The sequence below is a fragment of the Bos javanicus genome, chromosome 20, assembly GCF_032452875.1.
Source record: "Bos javanicus breed banteng chromosome 20, ARS-OSU_banteng_1.0, whole genome shotgun sequence".
NCBI lineage: Eukaryota > Metazoa > Chordata > Mammalia > Artiodactyla > Bovidae > Bos > Bos javanicus.
In genome coordinates, this window is record NC_083887.1 from 31,290,173 (window position 1) to 31,314,395 (window position 24,223).

At 40.6% G+C, this 24,223-nt stretch overlaps 1 protein-coding gene across 3 annotated transcripts; it reads left to right on the top strand.

Moving 5' to 3' along the window:
* On the top strand, positions 1-24,223 carry HMGCS1 (3-hydroxy-3-methylglutaryl-CoA synthase 1). 3 transcript variants are annotated; one of them, XM_061393607.1, is made up of 12 exons: positions 1-134; positions 4,444-4,499; positions 6,485-6,545; positions 14,675-15,132; positions 15,453-15,578; positions 16,092-16,256; positions 17,914-18,079; positions 18,881-19,051; positions 19,529-19,635; positions 21,002-21,127; positions 21,240-21,403; positions 22,397-24,223. In XM_061393607.1, exons 2-12 carry the CDS (start codon positions 4,490-4,492, stop codon positions 22,484-22,486), a joined length of 1,644 nt encoding a protein of 547 aa, XP_061249591.1. In that variant the 5' UTR covers positions 1-134; positions 4,444-4,489; the 3' UTR covers positions 22,487-24,223. The 3 variants fall into 3 exon arrangements, with proteins under 3 accessions (XP_061249591.1, XP_061249592.1, XP_061249593.1); XM_061393608.1 differs by lacking the exon at positions 4,444-4,499; XM_061393609.1 differs by lacking the exons at positions 4,444-4,499; positions 6,485-6,545.

The window sequence follows — 24,223 nt, forward strand, 5'->3', positions numbered from 1 at the left end:
GCCTCTCACGGACTCCCGGCCTTGCCGGAGTCTGGTCGGTCCGCGGCTATAAAGCTAGTGGCGGAGTGAAGGCGGCTCGCACTACCCCTTCGTTGGTCGTTCACTTTCTACGGCCACCGCCCGGTCATATTTGGGTGAGTGTCCCGAGTGGAGGAGGCAACCCGGGCTGCTGAGGCCTCGCGGGCAGGGTGAGGGCACGGCGATTTAGTGTCCTTGACTAGGCCCGAAGCAGCTCCGGCTCCGTCCGGGTCAGGGCTAAGGTTTGGACCTGGACTTGGAGGATAGGGCGTCGGGAGCGGGGGCCGTGCATGGGCTTCCCCTGCCGGGGACCTGGGGCCGACCGCGGTGGGTCCTGGAGGATGGGGGCATTAATGTGGGCAGGCGAGTCGCAGAGGGGAGAAGGAGAAGAGGGTATTGAGGGGTAGGCTTCTGATGACATAGGAGCTGGAGGTGCCAGGGGAGTGGCTGTGACCACCTTGAGGGGATGGGGGTGGGTACATGAGGGGGATGAGAAAGGAGCTGGCCTGCTAGGGTGTTCCTGGAGCCTTGGCTTCAGGGTGGACGCCCAAGGATGCGGAGGATCACACTTGGAGCCTTGCAGGTTGGCAGGGGGTGTGTCGTCTTGCCACTTAAAGAGAGTGACTGGGAGGAAGGGAGGTGGGCAGCGTTGCTCTTCTTCCCTAGCTTAGGTGAGAGAAAGCATCACAACCGCGGTTTAACCTGGCTGAGTACTTCAGACTCTAGACTGCTTCGGTCTGTGCTTGCTTCCAATATCACAGGTTCCTGCCTCCCACCTTCCTGCCTCCATATTTTTTAAGCCCATATATATATGTCTCCTCCGTGTTCTAGAAAGTCCGTATCTCCTCCTGCTAATATTAATAGCTTCAGAACCAGCCTGACATGTTGTGATGATGTAATGGGCAGGCACGCATAGGGCTTCACACACAGTAGGCTTTGGGTTGAACCAAGGGCTTTTCAAAACTCGATATATGGAGTCTTTGAAAAACGTGTGAACTGCCTTGACCAGTGGTAGAGAAGGCATTATGCTGACCCACCCTGGAGGAGAGTTTTGGACAACAGGTAATGTGAGGCTGTCCCTGTTGGTTACACTTGCCCGGCGGCCTTGGTTTAGGGCATCACAGGCTTCTTCGTTCACCTCTGCATCAACTCTTCCCTCAGACTGATGCTCTTGCCAACCTGCTGCACCTGAGGTGTTCTAGCCGCTGCTGAGTAACATTTGCTCTATTTCAGGGATGAATTATGAAAAACAATGACAAATGAGAAGATTAAGACATAGGAAGGGCTAGTAAGCAGATTTTTCCTTCTGAGGTGGAGTTTAGACTTCTTTGCACAGATTTCTGTTAGAAGGCTAACTGAAAGTCCTTATCCTGTATCTGGGCCAAATGGTTCTTTGCAGCTTGAGATATCCAAGCAGTTTGTGGTTTTTATTTTTAAAATTTGAGTTATTTTTTTGTGCGGATGAGGAGGGCAGGGATAGCAGATCTTATGGAAAAGGAGAAAGACTTTATTTTCTGGGTGTCTAAACTTTGCAGGTCTCTCTCCTAAGTTTGTAAATTTGCACGTAAATCAGTTCCAGTGTAGTTCAGTTCAGTTCTAGTTTAGTAAGTAACCCCAGTTCTTGGAAGGTGTTCCAGATGGGGTGAGTTATACAGGTATTATGTTTGGGGCCATAGAAGTCCACGTCATTTGTTGAACTAATCCTGGGCCTTTGTTTTTTCATTTTTTTTTTTTTTTAATATTTCTCCAGAGTGCTTTTATATCTTGTTTCTCTTAACTGAGGGATTGATTTTGAGATTACTTTTTTTTTTTTTTGATTGACGTTTTAGATAGCTATTCTCACGGGAAATGCAAAACCCTGATATTGGTGTAATATGTGCTTCCTGGGGACCCTAGCATTATTTAAAACAGCAATCCAGTAGAACTGAATGCAGGAGATGCATTGGGGCTGTGGATGGAGGAGTTTAATGGGCTATATATGAGAATCTTTAGTTTCATTTGAAAAAGAAAATAGTCCTAATTTTATGTTGGGTTTATTAAAAAACCAAGCATCATAGGATGTGATATTATGTTTCTCAAGACAGTTGTATAGATTAAAAACATATTACCCAATCTAATGGGAAGGTGATAGGACTCAGTTCTTAGTAATGTAGTCATCCTAATGCTTGGCTTGTGGTAGTGCCTGCTTGCTGCTTGTTAACCGAGTATAGTGAGAGCAGTAGAGGAGCTAGTCTTTCAGAGCTTACAGGCTTCATCTTTGGAAGGCATGGACCTGGAGGGGTGTGCATTTGGGAATGACATAAGGCCAACAAGCGTTCTCTTCTGATTCCATATGAATTCCTTACATTTTTCAGGGAATAATTGAAACCTACCATTTGCTTTGAAGAGCAGCAGAAAAAAACCTTTTTTGTTGTTCTTTTTTTTTTTAAGCTTCTGGACACCATTTGGGGCTGCAGCTCATCTTAAAAGGATAGTGAAAAGAATTCACTGATGAGGGTTCCTGCTGTAACTACTTGAATTTAAAAGATTTTTCCTCTAGTTATTATAACTCCAAATTCAGTCACTCAAAAATGCAATTGTGTGCCCTTTACTTCAGCGTCTCAAAGGGATTTTAAAAGAATCAAATTATAGCCCTTCTCCCAACAGGAGTCTAAGTATTCCAAATGCTTAAGAAAACTGCCGGAAACTAGCTTTCCACTGACAGTAGACTTTGAAGGCTTCAGTGTCATTGTGAATGCAGGGCCTGATTAGAAAGCTAGAGGAAACCTTCCTGGAAGAGAGAGCCTAGAACAGGACCTTGAAATACCAGTAGAGTAACTGATAGGCAGACCAGTACCTCTGGGGGGAGGCAGGGTGTCTGTATTTTTTTCTTAGGGAACTAGATCAGAGTTGTACAGATGTGAGCGAGGCTTTCCTAACAGTAGTTTTGCTTGCTGGCCCTCCTAAGGAGGAAAGGTTGCCAGCTCATTCTCAGTTAAGAAGGATTCCTGGATATCTTTCCTGTAATGGTGAAAAGCATCAGCAGGTAACTGCGTGTGGTTTATTGTGTACCAGGATATGTACTGGGTGAACTTCTCTGACCACCTCTTTGAATATGTGCTAACAAGGGAGCCAGAGGAGGAACTCAGAACACTGAATAAATCCCAGGAGAAAGTTGGTTAGCCCTAGGCAGTCTCATCATTCTCCAGGTGTGTGTGTGTTAGTCACTCAAGTCGTGTCCAACTTTTTGTGAACCCATAGAATCCAGGCCTCCAGGCCCTCTTTCCATGGGATTACCCAGGCAAGAATACTGGAGTGGGTTGCTGGTTCCTTCTCCACCTTCAGGTTTAATCTCTGCCAAACTCAAAATGCCTATGATTTATTAACTGCCTCCTGAGCCATACTGCTTGCCTCTATCGCTTGCTCTGAAGAGACCTGTTAGAAATAAGCTGATAACCTGCTTGAGCCTTTGGCACTGCTGTTTTTGTCCAGGTAGAGAAGCCTCCTAGCAGCTGCAGAGGAGAATGGAAAGCTGCGGGGTTGGGGGGAGGTCCCTTTCGGATTGATTCTTTCCCAAAGCCGTATTTGTGGCCTCCATTTCCTGTCTACTCCAGGCCTCTGTTTCTCCTGAGAACTTGAGTAGCTGGCCAGTCCTGTGCGGTTCTTTTATCTTCTGTGTCTTTCCTCGCTTTCTCTTGTGCACTGAGTTCACTCCCTCCCTTGTCCCTGCTGCTTGCTCTATGCCTTCCCACCTAAGCTCCCTCCCTGATGAAAATAATCAAAATTGAAAGAAAAAATATTGGCAGTTCAGGAGAAATTCCCTTGATTAAAATAGTGTCAAATGCATATACATATGTGGTTTCAAGAAGAAATATTAAGTTATTTAAATAGTTTCAACATTTTTCAGAGAAGAGGGATCATGCTCCCCCCCACTAGTCTCCATGGAAAGCTTAATTTGCAGATTACAAAAGCATAATTTAAGGTAATCAAGAACAAAAAATTAGTTCTTTTCTCATTGTATATATTATTCTGTCATCAGGTTTTTGGAATACAGTAGTCTTATCTTTCACTTTTCACTTTCATGCACTGGAGAAGGAAATGGCAACCCACTCCAGTGTTCTTGCCTGGAGAATCCCGGGGACGGGGGAGCCTGGTGGGCTGCCGTCTCTGGGGTCGCACAGAGCCGGACACGACTGAAGCGACTTAGCAGCAGCAGCAGCAGTCTTATCTTTTCTGATAAAACTCAGAATCTATTTAAGGTGGGGGGAGATTAATGAAGTAAAAGGAACTAAGTCTATAAGCTCTTAAATGATCTAATTATGTGAAAGCAGTAAAGCTTTACTGAATAGCATCTGAGAGTACTCTCCAGTTAATCAGGCAAGGGCAGATGCTGTATTTGCCAACAATTAAATAGAGCACAAAGGTAATTGTGTTTTCGTCCAACAGGAACTGTTCCGAGTAACAACCCTTCAAAGTAAATGGACAGAGGAAAATGCTCCAAGGTCACTTTCCATTTTGTTTCCACATAATTTAAATGATGATAAAGCTTAATGATCCTTGGTCTTGATATCAAATATCTACCTTTTTAACCCAAGCTCTAAGAGGAAAATCACTTGCTAAAAGGTTGGGGTAGGTGAAAGTGACATGTTGAAAACCAGGGGCATAAGATTAAATAAATGAAGGTAATTAGCTCTTGCTAGAAAGATTTGTTTTTGTTTGAAAAATACTAAGAACTAAGATAATAATCAGTGTATTGGTGCTTTATATTTTTTACATATTTTATCTTCTCAAGCATCCTTTACAATGAACCTGGAGGGCAGGTATTAGCTCCATTTTACAGATGAGGAAATTGAAGCTCAGAAAGGCACAGACTGTCATTAAAGTCACAAGCTCCTAAGTGCAGAGCAAGCTCTTGAATGTGTAAGTCTCTTTACTCCAGGAGATATCAACTCATTACCAGGACTGAAACTACCACTGTAAGAGCTAATAAAATAAGGAGAAAAAAGTTTTATAATCTTTCGGTTCAGTTCAGTCGCTCATTCGTGTCCAACTATTTGCGACCCCATGAATTGCAGCACACCAGGCCTCCCTGTCCATCACCAACTCCCAGAGTTCACCCAAACTCACGTCCATCAAGTCAGTGATGCCATCCAGCCATCCCATCCTCTGTCGTCCCCTTCTCCTTCTGCCTGCAATCCCTCCCAGCATCAGGGTCTTTTCCAATGAGTCAACTCTTGGCGTGAGGTGGCCAAAGGACTGGAGTTTCAGCTTTAGCATCATTCCTTCCAAGGAAATCCCAGGGCTGATCTCCTTCAGAATGGACTTGTTGGATCTCCTTGCAGTCCAAGGGACTCTCAGGAGTCTTCTCCAACACCACAGTTCAAAAGCATCAATACTTCAGCACTCAGCTTTCTTCACAGTCCAACTCTCACATCCATACATGACCACAGGAAAAACCATAGCCTTGACTAGATGGACCTTTGTTGGCAAAGTAATGTCTCTGCTTTTGAATATGCTATCTAGGTTGGTCATAACTTTCCTTCCAAGGAGTAAGCGTCTTTTAATTTCATGGCTGCAGTCACCATCTGTAGTGATTTTGGAGCCCAGAAAAATAAAGTCTGACACTGTTTCCACTGTTTCCCCATCTATTTCCCATGAAGTGATGGGACCAGATGCCATGATCTTCGTTTTCTGAATGTTGAGCTTTAAGCCAACTTTTTCACTCTCCTCTTTCACTTTCATCAAGAAGCTTTTTAGTTCCTCTTCACTTTCTGCCATAAAGGTGGTGTCATCTGCATATCTGAGGTTATTGATATTTCTCCCGGCAATCTTGATTCCAGCTTGTGCTTCTTCCAGCCCAGCGTTTCTCATGATGTACTCTGCATAGAAGTTAAATAAGCAGGGTGACAATATACAGCCTTGGCATACTCCTTTTCCTATTTGGAACCAGTCTGTTGTTCCATGTCCAGTTCTAACTGTTGCTTCCTGACCTGCATATAGGTTTCTTAAGAGGCAGGTCAGGTGGTCTGGTATTCCTATCTCTTTCAGAATTTTCCACAGCTGATTGTCATCCACACAGTCAAAGGCTTTGGCATAGTCAATAAAGCAGAAATAGATGTTTTTCTGGAACTCTCTTGCTTTTTCGATGATCCAGTGGATGTTGGCAATTTGATCTCTGGTTCCTCTGCCTTTTCTAAAACCAGCTTGAACATCTGGAAGTTCACGGTTCACGTATTGCTGAAGCCTGGCTTGGAGAATTTTGAGCATTACTTTACTAGCGTGTGAGATGAGTGCAATTGTGTGGTAGTGTGAGCGTTCTTTGGCATTGCTTTTCTTTGGGACTGTTTTTTTTTTTTTTCCTTAAGCAAAGTCAAATTCTGTTCTATATAATGTAATTGGATCAGGAAATGTTTATTTTAACTTACTTTGAATTGCAGTCATTATTTGATATATGACTTTAAAAAAGGTTCTTATTTGAAATTCCTAGTGCCTGAAGGAGGAGACAGAGTGACAGACCTGGAGACTGCAGTTCTTTACCCCTCACGCAGGTACGGCATCCTGTCATGCTGCTAAAGGAGAGTTTTCCTCTCTAACGGAAGGGGGACTTTTAATTCTTATGCTAGGACAAATAACCATTGTGTGCACTACACATTCTTAAAACCCATTATAGAATTTTATCTTTTAAATATTGATTAATGCCACAATGCTTCAGAAGACTAATTTTGTGTTTATTAGGCTAATGTTTAAAATCTAGAAACTAATTTTCAAAATTAGTGTTCGCTCATAAGAGGAAATAAATGTAGATAATAAAATGTAATCCTATAAACTGCTTAATCAGAAACAGTCACAGGTATGCATGTGTACCAATATTGCATGTTGAATTACAGCCTCAAAAGATATCCATCTGGGCTACGGATGAATGTTTACAATTACGTGAGACTGGACAGTAGTTAGAAATGTGTTTGAACCAATAATCTAACTATTTGCAGCTATTGCTTTCTTCTGTAATGATGGAGCTCCTCTTATGATTCTGCTTTTTTATGCTTTGGCTTTATGATTTCTTATGATTGTTACTAATTTTAGATTAGAAGGCTAGTAGGATTTCATTTATTCAACATCCACCTTCTAGCCTATGCCAAGCGTTGGGCTGGAGACTAGGAACACAAAGATGAACAAAATAACACTTCTTGCTTTCCAGAAGCTCCTTGTGCAACACAAGGAAGAGGCTTGGAATAGTTTTAAATAGCATCTTATCAAAGGTCAGATGTGCATTTTAGAAAGGTGATCCTAGGACAGGGGAAGGATGGAGGCAGAGAGCTCAGGAGGCTGGCATCATGGTCCTGGGAATTGATGCCGAAGTCCCTCCCGGATGAGCCCTGAGGAGCTAGGTCTGCCCTTATATCAGCATCCTTAGCTGATTTCCCTGCTTTTTTGCCTTTTGGTTTTTTTTTTTTCCTTTTGCTTTTCCCATCTGTCTGTCATTCACAAACTTAAAAGATTCTCAGCAGATCATATTGGTCCATCTTGTGTCCTGCTAGGCAGGAAGCCTTCAGAAATTGTTCACAAGGAAGTGGGACCTGGAGCTCCTCCTGTCCACCAGAGGGGGTGAGCTTTCGCTTTAGGACAGAATGAGTCGTCTTCTGGTCTTTGTTGGAAGATAGCTTTGCAAGGTTCACAGAGTTCTGTGGTAAAAGTGTATTTTTCTCCTTCTTTGTAAAGAAGAAATTTTAAATGAAAATTTACATCTTTTTATTTAAAATCTCAAATCTTTAGCTGGCCTTTTTTTTTTCTCTAGTTTATATCTGGCCTATATCAGAGGACATCTGAGAGGACGACATAAGAGCACAACTTAATAGAATAAAGATTTTAGACCAGAAACTATATCAATCTTTTTGTTGTTTTAAATGCCATGAAGCCAATTACTTTGTGAATTAATATTCCTCTCTTTTTCTACTTTTCTCACTCTCCCTCAATTTCAACCAAAAAGTGAATATTTTCAAATTAGATGGTGTTTTACCAAGACTTCCATTGTGGCTCAGCTGGTAAAGAATCTGCCTGCAATGTGGGAGAGCCGGGTTTGATCCCTGGGTTGGGAAGATCCCCTGGAGAAGGGAAAGGCTACCCACTCCAGTATTCTGGCCTGGAGAATTCCATGGACTGTATAGTCCATGGGGTTGCAAAGAGTCGGACACAAATGAGCAACTTAGACGTCACTAACTTACCAAGGATGTAACGAAAATACTTTGGCTATCAAAAATCCTCAGAGAATGAGCAATGTTGATTGAAGCAGACAGTGTAAAAAATTTTCCACACCAAAGTCTGAGTCATGATTCACTTCATGATTCACTTTGATGGGTATGGATTAATTTAGTTTAGCTACATTTTTTTCCCCCCGAAGTGAAACAAGTCACTTGTTTAACTCTCAGTTCAGTTCAGTTCAGTTCAGTCGCTCAGTTGTGTCCGACTCTTTGCGACCCCATGAATCGCAGCACGCCAGGCCTCCCTGTCCATCACCAACTCCCGGAGTTCACTCAGACTCATGTCCATCGAGTCGGTGATGCCATCCAGCCATCTCATCCTCTGTTGTCCCCTTCTCCTCCTGCCCCCAATCCCTCCCAGCATCAAGGTCTTTTCCAATGAGTCAACTCTTCACATAAGGTGGCCAAAGTACTGGAGTTTCAGCTTTAGCATCAGTCCTTCCAGAGAACACCCAGGGCTGATCTCCTTTAGGAGGGACTGGTTGGATCTCCTTGCAGTCCAAGGGACTCTCAAGAGTCTTCTCAACACCACAGTTCAAAAGCATCAATTCTTCGGCGCTCAACTTTCTTCGCAGTCCAACTCTCAACATCCATACATGACCACTGGAAAAACCATAGCCTTGACTAGACGGACCTTTGTTGGCAAATAATATCTCTGCTTTTGAATATGCTATCTAGGTTGGTCATAACTTTCCTCCCAAGGAATATGCATCTTTTAATTTCATGGCTGCAGTCACCATCTGCAGTGATTTTAGAGCCCCCAAAAATAAAGTCTGACATTGTTTCCACTGTTTCCCTATCTATTTGCCATAAAGTGATGGGACCAGATGCCATGATCTTCGTTTTCTGAATGTTGAGCTTTAAGCCAACTTTTTCACTCTCCACTTTCACTTTCATCAAGAGGCTTTTTAGTTCCTCTTCACTTTCTGCCATAAAGGTGGTGTCATCTGCATATCTGAGGTTATTGATATTTCTCCTGGCAATCTTGATTCCAGCTTGTGCTTCTTCCAGCCCAGCGTTTCTCATGATGTACTCTGCATAGAAGTTAAATAAGCAGGGTGACAATATACAGCCTTGACATACTCCTTTTCCTATTTGGAACCAGTCTGTTGTTCCATGTCCAGTTCTAACTGTTGCTTCCTGACCTGCATATAGGTTTCTCAAGAGGCAGGTCAGGTGGTCTGGTATTCCCATCTCTTTCAAAATTTTCCACAGCTGATTGTCATCCACACAGTCAAAGGCTTTGGCATAGTCAATAAAGCAGAAATAGATGTTTTTCTGGAACTCTCTTGCTTTTTCGATGATCCAGTGGATGTTGGCAATTTGATCTCTGGTTCCTCTGCCTTTTCTAAAACCAGCTTGAACATCTGGAAGTTCACGGTTCACGTATTGCTGAAGCCTGGCTTGGAGAATTTTGAGCATTACTTTACTAGCATGTGAGATGAGTGCAATTGTGTGGTAGTTTGAGCGTTCTTTGGCATTGCCTTTCTTTGGGACTGGAATGAAAACTGACCTTTTCCAGTCCTGTGGCCACTGCTGAGTTTTCCAAATTTGCTGGCATAGTGAGTGCAGCACTTTCACAGCATCATCTTTCAGGATTTGAAAGAGCTCAACTGGAATTCCATCACCTCCACTAGCTTTGTTTGTAGTGATGCTTTCTAAGGCCCACTTGACTTCACATTCCAGGATGTCTGGCTCTAGGTGAGTGATCACACCATTGTGATTATCTGGGTCATGAAGATCTTTTTTGTACAGTTCTTCTGTGTATTCTTGCCACCTCTTCTTAATATCATCTGCTTCTGTTAGGTCCATACCATTTCTGTCCTTTATCGAGCCTATCTTTGCATGAAATGTTCCCTTGGTATCTCTAATTTTCGTGAAGAGATCTCTAGTCTTTCCCATTCTGTTGTTTTCCTCTGTTTCTTTGCATTGATCACTGAGGAAGGCTTTCTTATCTTTCTTTGCTATTCTTTGGAGCTCTGCATTCAGATGCTTATATCTTTCCTTTTCTCCTTTGCTTTTCACTTCTCTTCTTTTCACAGCTATTTGTAAGGCCTCCCCAGACAGCCATTTTGCTTTTTTGCATTTCTTCTCCATGGGGATGGTCTTGATCCCTGTCTCCTGTACAATGTCAGGAACCTCAGTCCATAGTTCATCAGGCACTCTGTCTATCAGATCTAGTCCCTTAAATCTATTTCTCGCTTCTACTGTATAATGAGAAGGGGTTTGATTTAGGTCATAGCTGAATGGTCTAATGGTTTTCCCTACTTTCTTCAATTTAAGTCTGAATTTGGCAATAAGGAGTTCATGGTCTGAGCCACAGTCAGCTCCTGGTCTTGTTTTTGCTGACTGTATAGAGCTTCTCTCCATCTTTGGCTGCAAAGAGTATAATCAGTCTGATTTTAGTGTTGACCATCTGGTGATGTCCATGTGTAGAGTCTTCTCTTGTGTTGTTGGAAGAGGATGTTTGCTATGACCAGTGCGTTCTCTTGGCAAAACTCTGTTAGCCTTTGCCCTGCTTCATTCTGTACTCCAAGGCCAAATTTGCCTGTCACTCCAGGTGTTTCTTGACTTCCTACTTTTGCATTCCAGTCCCCTATAATGAAAAGGACGTCTTTTTTGGATGTTAGTTCTAAAAGGTCTTGTAGGTCTTCATAGAACCGTTCAACTTCAGCTTCTTCAGGGTTACTGGTTGGGGTATAGGCTTGGATTACCGTGATATTGAATGGTTTGCCTTGGAAATGAACAGAGATCATTATGTCATTTTTGAGGTTGCATCCAAGTTTTGCATTTCAGACTCTTTTGTTGACCATAATGGCTACTCCATTTCTTCTAAGGGATTCCTGCCCACAGTAGTAGATATAATGGTCATCTGAGTTAAATTCACCCATTCCAGTCCATTTTAGTTCGCTGATTCCCAGAATGTCCATGTTCACTCCTGTCTCCTGTTTGACCACTTCCAATTTGCCTTGATTCATGGACCTGACATTCCAGGTTCCTATGCAATATTGCTCTTTACAGCATTGGACCTTGCTTCTATCACCAGTCACATCCACAACTAGGTATTGTTTTTACTTTGGCTCCATCCTTTCATTCTTTCTGGAGTTATTTCTCCACTGATCTCCAGTAGCATATTGGGCACCTACCGATCTGGGGAGTTCCTCTTTCAGTATCCTATCATTTTGCCTTTTCATACTGTTCATGGGGTTCTCAAGGCAAGAATACTGAAGTATTAGGCTTAATAATAGAGTTATACCTTATTTAGTAAGTACCATATAATAAGAACTAATCAGAGCTGATTTGATTATGATAAACGTAGATTAATTCTGGAATTAGAGCTTTGCTTTATGGCGTAAACTGGTTCATATCTTCAGATTATATGTATTTTTCCACTTTATTTCCAACAGCACTGCAAGCTATTGGACCAGGCAGGGAAAATTATATTGTCCTCATCATGTTTAGTGCAGTTTGAAGAGCTGAAAAGAATGTGAAGGGTACCTTGGGGAAAGGCTGGAAAAGTGGTTAATCCTACTGCCTCTGTTTTGGTGCTTTAAAGGGTAGCATATAGGAGGGGTTCTTTTTATAAGTATAGGGGCTGCTTTTTGTTTTTAACACTAGTTTTAGAGTTCTTTTCTGTGGACTATGCAGATGACTTAAACATATTTTATTATAAACTTAGAATATGCCTCGTCTTCATTTAAACCTCAGTGTAGCTGAGTTTAGATTATCATAAAATCAATGGGTTTGCCTAAAAGAGGGAAGAAATGGGACAAAGTGGAGAGGTGCTTCTCTGCTCACTTTAGTGTATCTGCCAGTGAGTGATTCTGTCAAGAAATACAACATTGGAGGCTAGAAATCTGGGAGTTATCTACCCTAAATATTTCATCCTTTTCCTACCATCTAGTCAATCACAATTTCTGCCAGTTTTTTGCTTCCAAAATTTTCTGAAGCTGCTCCTTTTCTCTTCATGCAGTAATTGCTCTGTTTCATGAGCTATATCTCATTGGGCTTCCATATCAACTTCCTAACTCAGATCCATTTTCCACATAGCACCAGTGACTGTGTAAAATGGGGACTTATACTTTTCTGGCTGTGACCCTTAGTAAGGAATCCACATTGTATTGCAACCCAGAATACATGTGAATAATTAAAACAAAATTTTCATGAAAAATTCTTGGCATTTACTATGTGCCATGCAATCTGATATTTTGTTCTTTTCTATTTTGTTTTAAAAAGATGTTTGTTGACGCTCACTAAATTGATTCCAGAATTTGAAAAAGACTGATCTGAACACTAATGTAACCATATTGTTTAAAACTCTTTCGATGGCTTCTCTCTGCCTTCATGATGATACTGAAGCTCGCTAATATCACATGCCAGAACCTTTATGACTCAACCCTTAGCTAGCTCTCCTGACCCGCTACTTGCCTGATCTACTCATTGGGCTCACATTGCACTTCAGTAAATTAGTATAAGTTTCCGTGGTTCCTTGTGGTGTGCCTTTGTTTATGTTGTCTATCCTGTGAAAACTACTACCATCTGCTTCTGCAGAGCTTTACTGATTATTCCAACTCATTCCTAAGACTCGACCAAGAAGCCTTTCTTCTCATTCCTTCCCCAGCTGGGTTAGGTAGTTCTCCTAACAGAATGAGATGGACTGTCTCTCTCGTTTCACTTGTTTATTGTTATATTTGTAGCTTACCATCACACAAGACAGTGAATATTAGAAAGGGCAAGGGTTACCTCCTATTAAACTTATCCCGAATGTTTGGCATTTAACATGTTGTCATTGTTTGGATGGATGAAAAAATGTAAATAAGATTCTTTTATTTAGAAGGAAGATTCAACTGGTGTCCCTTAAGGCCTTTAACTTAAAATTTTGTGACTGTATTTCCAGGTGCTTATTTTTCAGCTTTTAATACACTCATATCTTGATAACCTACAGGCTAAGTGTAGATCTCATGATTTAAGGACAGCTTCTCTGCTTGAGATATTTTCTCAAGATTTCAGTAATTAACAACTCACTATGGTAATAGCCTGTGATTTCATTATCGCCAGTACTCCACCTGTGTTGGCAGACTGGCAGAAGAAAAATGACATAAATACAGGATCTGCCTTTTGTCAGTGGCAGCAGCGGTGAGAGTGTGGGGCTTTGGCTCTCACTCGGCAGCCAAGGTGCAGCCTCAGTAGGAGTGTGTGCTCATGGGGTCTGAACAGTAACCGTCTTCCCCACTTTTGCTCCTGTAGCTGGGCCAACGGAGTGGTAACCATTGCCCTATGTTAAAATCCTCCTTCTTGTTAGAAACATCCTGAGTGATTTCTCTTTTTCTGATTGAAATAACCTCTAAAGAAGTTGAGGCTCCGATAGGTTATGTGACTTGCCCATAGGTCATAGCAACACCCTTGAGTGGCTAGCACATTTTCTTTTCACTATCGGTAAATGAATCTAAACACTCCTGAACGTTGGTGTGGCAACAGTGCAACTTTTAAAGGCCCTTTCTTTAAAAAAGGGATTATTTTAAGAGGTGTTGTCTAAGATGCCATGCAAATAATATGTGGATTATGGTACCAGTTTTCAGGTTTGGATCGGTTGTTTTCTTTTGCCTGATGTAGAAGCGAAATGATAATCTTGTGATCTCATGATCATTTATCACCTGTACACTAGCTGTGGAATGTACAGAATATTGACTTTTGTCCTGTTACGGGTCTGGGAACTTGTCTTTGCTTAAAATTGTAATCATCTGGGTTCTAGATGGTGGGGTGGGGGTGGAGGTTACTTTGGAAGGCTGAGATTTTAATAGCAGGGGCCTTGAATAGAGTGCCATGGCAGACTTGACAGTGTGGCCTTTCTAGGTATTGGGATTGTTTAGATCAATAAAGAATGCAATACTGTTTGACCTAATTAAAACTGTTAGTATGTAACAGGTTTAGTTTAGTATCTTAGTTTAACTTAAACTGTTAGTATGTAAAGTCCCATAAAGTCAATAGCTGTGAATAATCCATATATGGAAATGAATGAATGATTTAAACTTTTTTGAGTGGCCAGGAATAGATCAGATACTTGAGTTCTGATCTGTGGGCCATGTTACTAAATTCTCATTTTATCTTATAGTTCTTTATAACATAGATGAGTCTTATTTCAGTTTTCTTTACCTCTAGTAATCATACTTTAAATCTAAAGATACCTAGTTTTGAATAACTTGTAAGTCTTTGTAAAAGATAACTTTAAGTAATAGTGGAGTCAATAACTTTGGTCATACTATCATTGCTACCTCCACATATTAAAATTGACTGTCCTAAGAATATACTAAATTTAGAAATTAATATCAATGTTGATTTCTCAAGTTTGAACTTGACAGTCTACAACCTATAATCTAAAACAATGTTTTGTTTTGCTTTTTCTATTTTTCTTTCTAAAGTTCTTTCACCATGCCTGGGTCGCTTCCTTTGAATGCAGAAGCCTGCTGGCCCAAAGATGTGGGAATTGTTGCCCTTGAGATCTATTTTCCTTCTCAATATGTTGATCAAGCAGAGTTGGAAAAATATGATGGTGTAGATGCTGGAAAGTATACTATTGGCTTGGGCCAAGCCAAGATGGGCTTCTGCACAGATAGAGAAGATATCAACTCTCTGTGCATGACTGTGGTCCAGAATCTTATGGAGAGAAATAGCCTTTCTTATGACTGCATTGGGCGGCTAGAAGTTGGAACGGAGACAATCATCGACAAATCAAAGTCAGTGAAGACGAATTTGATGCAGCTCTTTGAGGAGTCTGGGAATACGGATATAGAAGGAATAGATACAACTAATGCATGCTATGGAGGCACGGCCGCTGTCTTTAATGCTGTTAATTGGATTGAGTCCAGCTCTTGGGATGGTATGTTGCATATTTTCCCAAAGAAACTATCCTTGAGGAGGAATAGGCCTAAATACCATTTGCAGACTTTTACCAGTTATGCTTGTTTGAATGTGTTCAGAAAGATAGCTATGACTTTCAACATATTTGCTTTAGAAATTAGTTCTGTTTATCATGTAGGATAAAATTATCTATCAAAATTTAGTCAGAATTTTTTTTTTTTCTTTACCAAAGATGGGAAAATATGATACATTCTGGGAAAATACAATACTTTCAGTTTGTATGTATGATAGTTAGGGTGTCAATCACCTTCTTGTATACTAACAAATAATATTTTTCAGGACGGTATGCCCTGGTAGTTGCAGGGGATATTGCTGTATATGCCACAGGAAATGCCAGACCTACAGGTGGGGTTGGAGCCGTTGCTATGCTAATTGGGCCTAATGCACCTTTAATTTTTGAACGAGGTGAGTGTTTGGGAAGTACTTTTTTTTAATTTGCACAATATGCTGAGAAATTTAAAAATTAGAAGCTTGTACTTGGTGTTCATTAAATGCAGGCACTACCTGCTAAGAGCTTTATGTGTATTATCATATTTAGTCTTCACAGCAATCCTATGACACAAGTGATGTCATCCCCATTTTACAGAGGAGTAAAATGGGTTTAAGTAGGGTTGCTAACAACTGGGAGAAGTAACTTGCCCATAGTCATGTAGTAATTTGTTTTCAGTTCAGAGCAATTGTGATCTCCCAGTTAGGTGTATGAAACTTGCATAAAATGTTGCATATCAAGAGGCTTAGGCCTGTCCATGGCTATTGTTATGTTTCACTTCAATCACATACTCGTTTCACCTTGTGATTTCTATTCTGCAAGTGATGAGTTGACTAGATTTAAGAAAAGTTCCCAGATAATGCAATTTGCTTACTGACATACATCAGGAAGCAGAGTTACATGGACCTCTTCCTTTTTTGTTCTAATAGGACTTCGTGGGACACATATGCAACATGCCTATGACTTTTACAAGCCTGATATGCTTTCTGAATATCCTATAGTAGATGGAAAACTGTCCATACAGTGCTACCTCAGTGCATTAGACCGCTGCTATTCTGTCTACCGCAAGAAGATCCGTGCCCGGTGGCAGAAAGGTGGGTTTTATCAGTTTTCCTTGGTTTTGCTATCTGTCGAGGGCAGTGTAATGTACTCACTGTCTTTAGTGAGAAACTACTTCGTGGGCATCCTTCATTAGTATTTTCCTTTAACCATTGCTTCCTCACCCACCAAATAGCATAGTTTTCCCACAGTTTCTGGTAATGTATAATTTAAGAGAACAAGTAAACTTTGTAAATGAAGTTTATTTCTGTAAAAATACTTAGGATGACTTAACCCAGTAAGTGGAGAAGGCAATAGCACCCCACTCCAGTACTCTTGCCTGGAAAATCCCATGGACGGAGGAGCCTGGTAGGCTGCAGTCCATGGGGTCGCTAAGAGTCGGATAGGACTGAGCGACTTCACTTTCACTTTTCACTTTCATGCATTGGAGAAGGAAATGGCAACCCACTCCAGTGTTCTTGCCTGGAGAATCCCAGGGACGGGGGAGTCTGGTGGGTTGCCATCTATGGGGTCGCACAGAGTCAGACACGACAGAAGCGACTTAGCAGCAGCAGCAGCAACCCAGTAAGAATATCAAAAGTAAGGTAAAAAAAGAAAGTAACTTGAATTTGGTACATATTCTGAAAGAGGTAGACAGTTGCAAACAAATTTCAGTTTGCAGCTGTGATCTGGAGAAAACTAATGAAAATAAATTACCAAAGTGACCCCCACCTCCCCACATAGTCTTTTTGTACTTGACCTGTGAATTCATGGGCTTCCCTTGTGGCTCAGCTTATAAAGAATCCACCTGCAATGCAGGAGACCTGGGTTCGATCCCTGGGTTGGGAAGATCCCTTGGAGAAGGGAAAGGCTACCTACTCCAGTATTCTGGCCTGGAGAATTCTATGGACTGTGTGTATAGTCCATGGGGTCGCAAAGAGTTGGACACGACTGGGCAACTTTCACTTCACTTCTGTGAATTCATATTTGCTCTTTTAGCGTCATCATCAATCTCTATCTTTAACCCTGAGAAAGTGCTTGAGATACTGAGAAGGACAGTATTTGAATTAAAACCATTAAAGCACACAGTATTATATAAAGTATGCTTTTTCCATAGTCCAACTTCGCTTTATAGGGTTTGTGAGACTGGGTTAAAAATAAGATTCAATAACGGATATTAGGAAACATAGTGGCTTTAGATAAGAAGCATTCTTGAAGTATGTAATATATACTGTTTACCAGTATTTAACAGTACAGTGATTTTCTAACATTTATTAGAATCTGCAGTAAGAAATAGACTTTACATTGTTATGTGCAGTTAAATGGAAACTAATGTCATCAAATTTTTTTGCCCATGCTGCAAGTTATACAGTTTACTCTTTTCTACTCTTTTTCATTCAGACAAAAAAACAACCTCTTAATTTATTAAGTAAAAAAAAACAAAACAAAAAACTGGCCTTGATCCATTAAATTGATTACACAGCCCTCTAATGGATTGTGATAGTTTAGTTTGAAAACCAATAATAGTGTATATTGTTCGATTTCTGGGTGTCTTTTTGACACAAATTTTAAACCATAGAGATATTTCATTATATAGTATATTTTTTTATTGCTACTTAAAGATATAAAGACATCCCAACCATGTTCTAAAATCAGACTTCAAAAGTTAGTGGCTTAAATGGATTTCATAATTTCTTTGGATTTCTCTTTCAGAGGGAAATGATAGAGATTTCACCTTGAATGATTTTGGTTTCATGATATTCCACTCACCCTATTGTAAACTGGTTCAGAAATCTCTAGCCCGGATGTTGCTGAATGACTTCCTTAATGACCAGAACAGAGATAAGAATACTATCTACAGTGGCCTAGAAGCCTTTGGGTAAGAGGAATTATGATTTTTCTCCCTTCTATGTGAGAGTATTTTTTTTATATTGGTTAAACCGCTATTTATACAGACATGAAAATTTTAGAGTCAAAAGAAGTCATCTTGTCTAACCTATTTAATCAGTGAAGAAACTGAGCCCCAGAGAGGTGGTCGTTCACCTATATGAATTCTTTAGTCTTTTCTATTCAGGTTTTCTTATTTCCTCCTTTTAGATCTGTTCCTGTTGTCACCTTGGTAATATTGCCCCTCAAGTGCCTGTATTTATACAGCAGCGTCTTCACTCTCCCCCCTGCCTCTCCTCTGCCTACATCCATTCTGCCCTTGGCCACTCCTGATATCTGCTCTCATACTCCTTCCGTTTTCCCCACTTTTGGGGCCTCCTGGCATGCTATGCCTGTTAAACTCTTGCTGTTTCTCCTGTGTCCCTTCTCCATCTGATAAAATATTTTTTAACACTTGGCTCCTATAAATGTGACTCTTCTAACTAAATAGACAATATTATGGACTTGAAATAGTAGTATATTCTGTTTGGTGATGACAGAGCTGTAGGAGGTTATTAACCCATTAGAATTATGTTGTCTTGATTATTAAAGAAAAAAAAAACTTTTCAGAAAAAGGACCACATTTGTACAACTGTTATATCTTATCTAGCAATTAGCATACTGCTACTTGGTTTTTAATAAATAGAAATCAGCATCATATACTTCTATTAGAATAGTAGTTAGGTCTAGTAAGTAATATAATAAAAATATAGTCTTTGACACTATAAGATTATCTTTTTTCTAAACTTTTCAGGGATGTTAAATTAGAAGATACCTACTTTGACAGAGATGTGGAAAAGGCATTTATGAAAGCTAGTTCAGAACTCTTCAATCAGAAAACAAAGGCATCTTTGCTTGTGTCAAATCAAAATGGAAATATGTACACATCTTCAGTGTACGGCTCCCTGGCTTCTGTTCTCGCACAGTAAGTATGGATTTCCATTGCTTCAGTCCGCTTGTTTGGGGATGTTACATTTCTAAGACCAGATCTGGTATCAGGCACGTTGGTGGCAGGTCACAGAATGGTCTTTTCCTTTCAGGGTCTCTAGCCTCTTTGTTGACTTGAGGGAGATATGGAATGAGGCTATAGTTATTTATCCCAGAGTACTAAATTTCACGCTATCTTTCCCTGCTGTTGTTCTCATGGTCTTTTTATTCTTGACCTACAGTTGAACCATAAATCCCCAGTTGACAAAGTAGTTTATTTTAGGGCATAACTTTTCTCAACTCCATCATTCCTAAAGAGATGAGAACTCTTGTTTTCAATCTGCTTACTGTAAACAGTAAACTTTAGGTCAGATCCCTAGGCTTAGGATGAAGTTTATTCCAGCTGTGGTTCTCTACCCACTGTAGTAGGATGAGTTAAACTTTAATTTAAGAGCTTTTTTTCCCTCCTACATAGGTACTCACCTCAGCAGCTGGCAGGAAAGAGGATCGGCGTGTTTTCTTACGGTTCTGGTTTGGCTGCCACTCTATACTCCCTCAAAGTTACACAAGATGCCACACCAGGTAAACGCTGAGTCTTTTAACAACAATGTACTGAGAACCTACTGTGGTAAGGCTGACTTAGGCTTCTCAAGAAACATTTAACTCTCTTCCATAGATCTTTATGACATTTTAATCTTTATTACTTCTGTCAACACTCTGCCCAAAAATTCTGCTTTAACTGGGTAAATGGCAGGAGTATGTCTGAGTCAGAATATCTTTCCAAGTCAGGAAAAAAACTGTATAATGAGCTTAAACATTTTTTTTTAATGATAAAGTGTTCAACTTTTCCTTCTTTGGCAAGTAATTTTATTTTAATCTGTTATCTCATTTTTAAAAACCTTTATTTCTGGGCCGCGTGGGGTCTTAGTTGCAGTGCTTAGACGCTCTGGTTGCAGTGCGCAGGCTCAGTAGTTGTGCACGGGCTCTCGCGTGCCTGGGCTTTGCAGTTGCAGCATGCCCGCCTAGTTGCTCTGAGTCATGTGGCATCTTAGTTCTCCAGCTAGTGATCAGACACTTCCTCTGCATCGCAAGGCAGTTTCTTAACCAGTGGACCACCCAGGAAGTCCCTTTTATGGCATTTTTAAAGCGTAGGTAGAGAAAAGGAAGTGTCTTTATTTAAGGCGGGCAGCTTTTGAGTCTTCACACTAATGATTGAGACTGATCATGGTGCTGCTGCCAAGTCGCTTCAGTCGTGTCCGACTCTGTGTGACCCCATAGATGGCAGCCCACCAGGCTCTCCGTCCCTGAGATTCTCCAGGCAAGAACACTGGAGTGGGCTGCCATTTCCTTCTCCAGTGCACGAAAGTGAAAAGTGAAAGTGAAGTCGCTCAGTTGTGTCAGACTCTTAGCGACCCCATGGACTGAGGTCCACCAGGCTCCTCCATCCATGGGATTTTCCAGGCAAGAGTACTGGAGTGGGTGCCACTGCCTTCTCCAGAGACTGATCATAGGAGTGAATAATACCAGGCCATTTCTTGCAGGCTTGGTGGTTTATTAAGTTATCTAATGTTTATAGGGATGTGGTCTTAGCTGTATTTAAGGATACTTTTGTGCCCTCCCTGAGCAGGAAGGAGCAAAAATACAGAGAAAAACGGTTGAAAGACTTGGCATTATTCTGAAACTGTTCGTTGACTCTAGACAAGTTATTTATAGTTTCACATCCCACCTATTTCCTCAGTTGTCTGCTGGCCAAGGCTGAACAAATGTCTAGTCAAGGTTCATAGGAAGCTACATCAAATAAATAACATCTTATCTTTTAACTAAACAATAGCCTGTAGTTCTGAAAGAAATGAAAAGTTGTTTTTTCCTTTTGGCAGCATTTTGTTCAGGCTTTGGGATATGTATACTATTTTTACTGTATTAATGTTGCAATTATTTGCTATTTTAGGGTCTGCTCTTGATAAAATAGTAGCAAGCATATGTGATCTTAAGTCAAGGCTTGACTCAAGAACTTGTGTGGCACCAGATATTTTTGCTGAAAACATGAAGCTCCGAGAGGATACTCATCACTTGGGTAAAAACATTAAATTGTTAATATACACCCAGAAGCCTACTGGAGGGCTGTTTTATTACCAGATGAGTTATATGTTATAACTCATTTTTCATATGCTCTGCCTTTCCTTTAGCCAACTACATTCCCCAGAGTTCCATAGATTCCCTCTTCGAAGGAACATGGTACCTAGTTCGAGTAGACGAAAAACACAGAAGAACTTACGCTCGGCGCCCGTCTCTAAACGACGACACTTTGAATGAGGGAGTAGGCCTTGTGCACCCGAGCACTACAGCCGAGGTAAGTAAAGCTTATTGTGTTGGTCTTGGGCTTTGATGGGATAAGAAAATCTCCATCCCCAGATCTCCTGACTGAGGTGACCTCACTGAAATCTGTCCACTTAAAGGAATGTCAATAAAGCAGGGTGATTGAGAACCAGGGCTCTGGGAGTGGGTTCCAGCTGTGCATTTTCCAGTTGTATGCAGCCCTTGGCAGTTAGTGTTTTTCAGTGCACAGTAAATGCTAGGTTGTTTTTTTTTTAGCAATACCAAAGTTTAAAGCAAAACTGAGAAGGCTCACTTGTGGTTTGTATCTTGGTGAGAGATGAAGCAGGAGCTGGGTGTTGAGCCCCTCACATCCCTTCTCTCAGGCCATTGTCTACTCTATCTCCAGGTGTCAAGAAGGAGTAGTAATTGTTATGACTGGAATTCGTATTACATGCTAATCACTTTTTAGGTTTTCTACATAAACCCTTATAAAAACCCCCTTGAGGTAAATGCTACTGTGCCCATTTTAGAGATGAAGCTGAAAGAAGTTAAATGAGACTTGACCAAGATCAGAGCCAGGCTTCAAACTGAGGACTTTAAAAACTTCGAAGTTATTTATTTTATCCATTCAGCACAAATGTGCTGAATGCGTAGTCTTGCTCTTTGAGGTAGCAAATCAAGCCCCGAGTGTTTGAAATCAAAGGCAAGCTATAACAAGGGAAATACTGGGTGTGGTAGATAGATCTCCGTAGCCCTCCTCTCCCTTGCTACAGGGTAATCATATGATACGTTCACCATAAGGTAAAGAATGGACATTTTTGCTCCCTCCATGAAAAGTTCTACAGAATATATAGTTGTATATGTATAAATATACATATATATTTATATATAATATATATATATATATTTCTCTCCAGAGCTGCCCTTTTCCTATTAGAACTTTGGTTAGCAACATGATTTTTCTTGGGGAAAAAAACTCTTAAGAGGTGACCATATATATATATATATATATTTTTTTTTTTTTTAGCATATTCCAAGCCCTGCTAAGAAAGTGCCAAGACTCCCTGCAACAGCAGCAGAACCTGAAGCAGCTGTCATCAGTAACGGGGAGCATTAAGATACTTCTGTGAGGTGGAGGACTTCAGGGGGGGTTGGGGGAGCGTATGGGAACGGTTGGGGGAACGGGACATCTGGGGTCAATTTTAAAAGATTACATGTTGCTTAAATTTTTACGTGACTGACATGGAGCCTGGAAAACTATCGTGTCCTTGAGAAAGTCTCTTTGCTCAGTTTGCTAACATGCTTCCTGTTGTGATCTAGCCAATGCTTACTGTACTCGAATGATGGATGTTAAGGGCTCTGTAAGACTTCATACCTCTCTGGCCATGTGTATGCATGAAGCTTAGTTTTTAAATGTAGCCTGAAATCGTGCACTTCTGGTGAGGAAAGCAGCGGTACTAGTCTCCGATTTTAATTTTTTTAAACATGTAAGAATTTTATACTTTGAACAAACAAGATTACTGAAGGTTCCTGTGGTTTTTGAAAAAAAAAAAAAAGTTTTTAGTTTAGGGAATGTGTGGTTTTAATGTAATATGCACAAACCCAGTTTGAAAATGACAAGACAAACACACTCTTTTTCTAGAATTTGTGAATCCTTGAGAGAGAGAGAGAGAAAAAGAGAGAGAGAGAAGAATTGGGAACGGTGACACTAGTTCTGGAAACTGTTACTTTAAATCCAGGCCATCAGTGATGAGTTACTGCCATGATCTCTGTGAACAGAGGGATGCCAGCACTGAGCAGACTGTGGTATGGAAAACATGGTACCTTTGGGGGCTATGGGTCTGCTCCCTAGGTCTGCTCCTGACTCAGTTCAAAGTGTATTTTGTGGAAGAGCCTTGATGTTATTGGAGCTGTGTATGAGAAAGCTTGTGGCTGTGATCCTTCCCTTGTACCTTATTTTCAGGAATAAATAAAACATTTTTCTGGCTGCCTTTCAAAAATTTAAAACAAAAAGGAAGGACAGGGACAGGGCATTGTGAAGTTATTTCTGATGGTTCAGTATTATAAATTCAACTTAAAGACTGACAGCCTCAACTCATGTTGTAAGTATTCCTTTCCTTTTTCGTTTTTGTATCTGTTCAGTGCAAATTGAAAGATACAACTCAAGGTTTTTACATAGTATGACCAGCCAAAAAGTATTCCACTTCTCAAGGTCTGGAAGTAGGATATATAAAGCGTTTTCTCAAACTTTCACCTTAAAAATAGCAACAGTAACAAACCATCACATGGAATGAATAAGAAGACTGGTTGGACAGTTTCTTAGATCCTTCTGGTGCTGAACTATGACATGAGCCTTATAGATTGTAAAATAGAGATAGTTGGAACTAATGTACAGAACTAAATTTTTTAAACTTTATTTGCCGTTGAATTCTGTGAAGTTTCAGTTATCTAAAATAAACTTACACAAATATGAAATGCAGTGTTTCAGATTGCAAGGTAATATGTAATGTAGTATTTGTAAAATACTCTTAATATTAACTAATGGTGTTTTGATTTGTACAGTTATGATTTGTTGAAATGACTTCATTTTAACATACACTGATGTAGATTAATAATGTAAGTTCAGATTTAAAGATTGATGGGGACATGGTGCATGTAATACTTTTTGCAAGTATCGGGAGTTCAGTATGTTTTGAAAAGAGTAATTTAACTTTGGGGGTGTCAGGAAACGGGTTTTCTCAAAGCCCATTGCCGGCAATGGGCAGGCCTAGTGAAACTGGCACAGAGCATCAATTGTGCACCTTATTAACAGTGAGGTGGGTAACTTTGAATAAAGTTTTAGAGAAATATTTTA

Bases quoted from the DNA above. Each gene is read 5' to 3' on its own strand.
- HMGCS1 (XM_061393607.1), top strand. The intron at 6,546-14,674 runs GTACGGCATCCT...TTCTTTCTAAAG, and splicing joins GTTCTTTACCCCTCACGCAG to TTCTTTCACCATGCCTGGGT. The intron at 19,636-21,001 runs GTAAACGCTGAG...TTGCTATTTTAG, and splicing joins TACACAAGATGCCACACCAG to GGTCTGCTCTTGATAAAATA.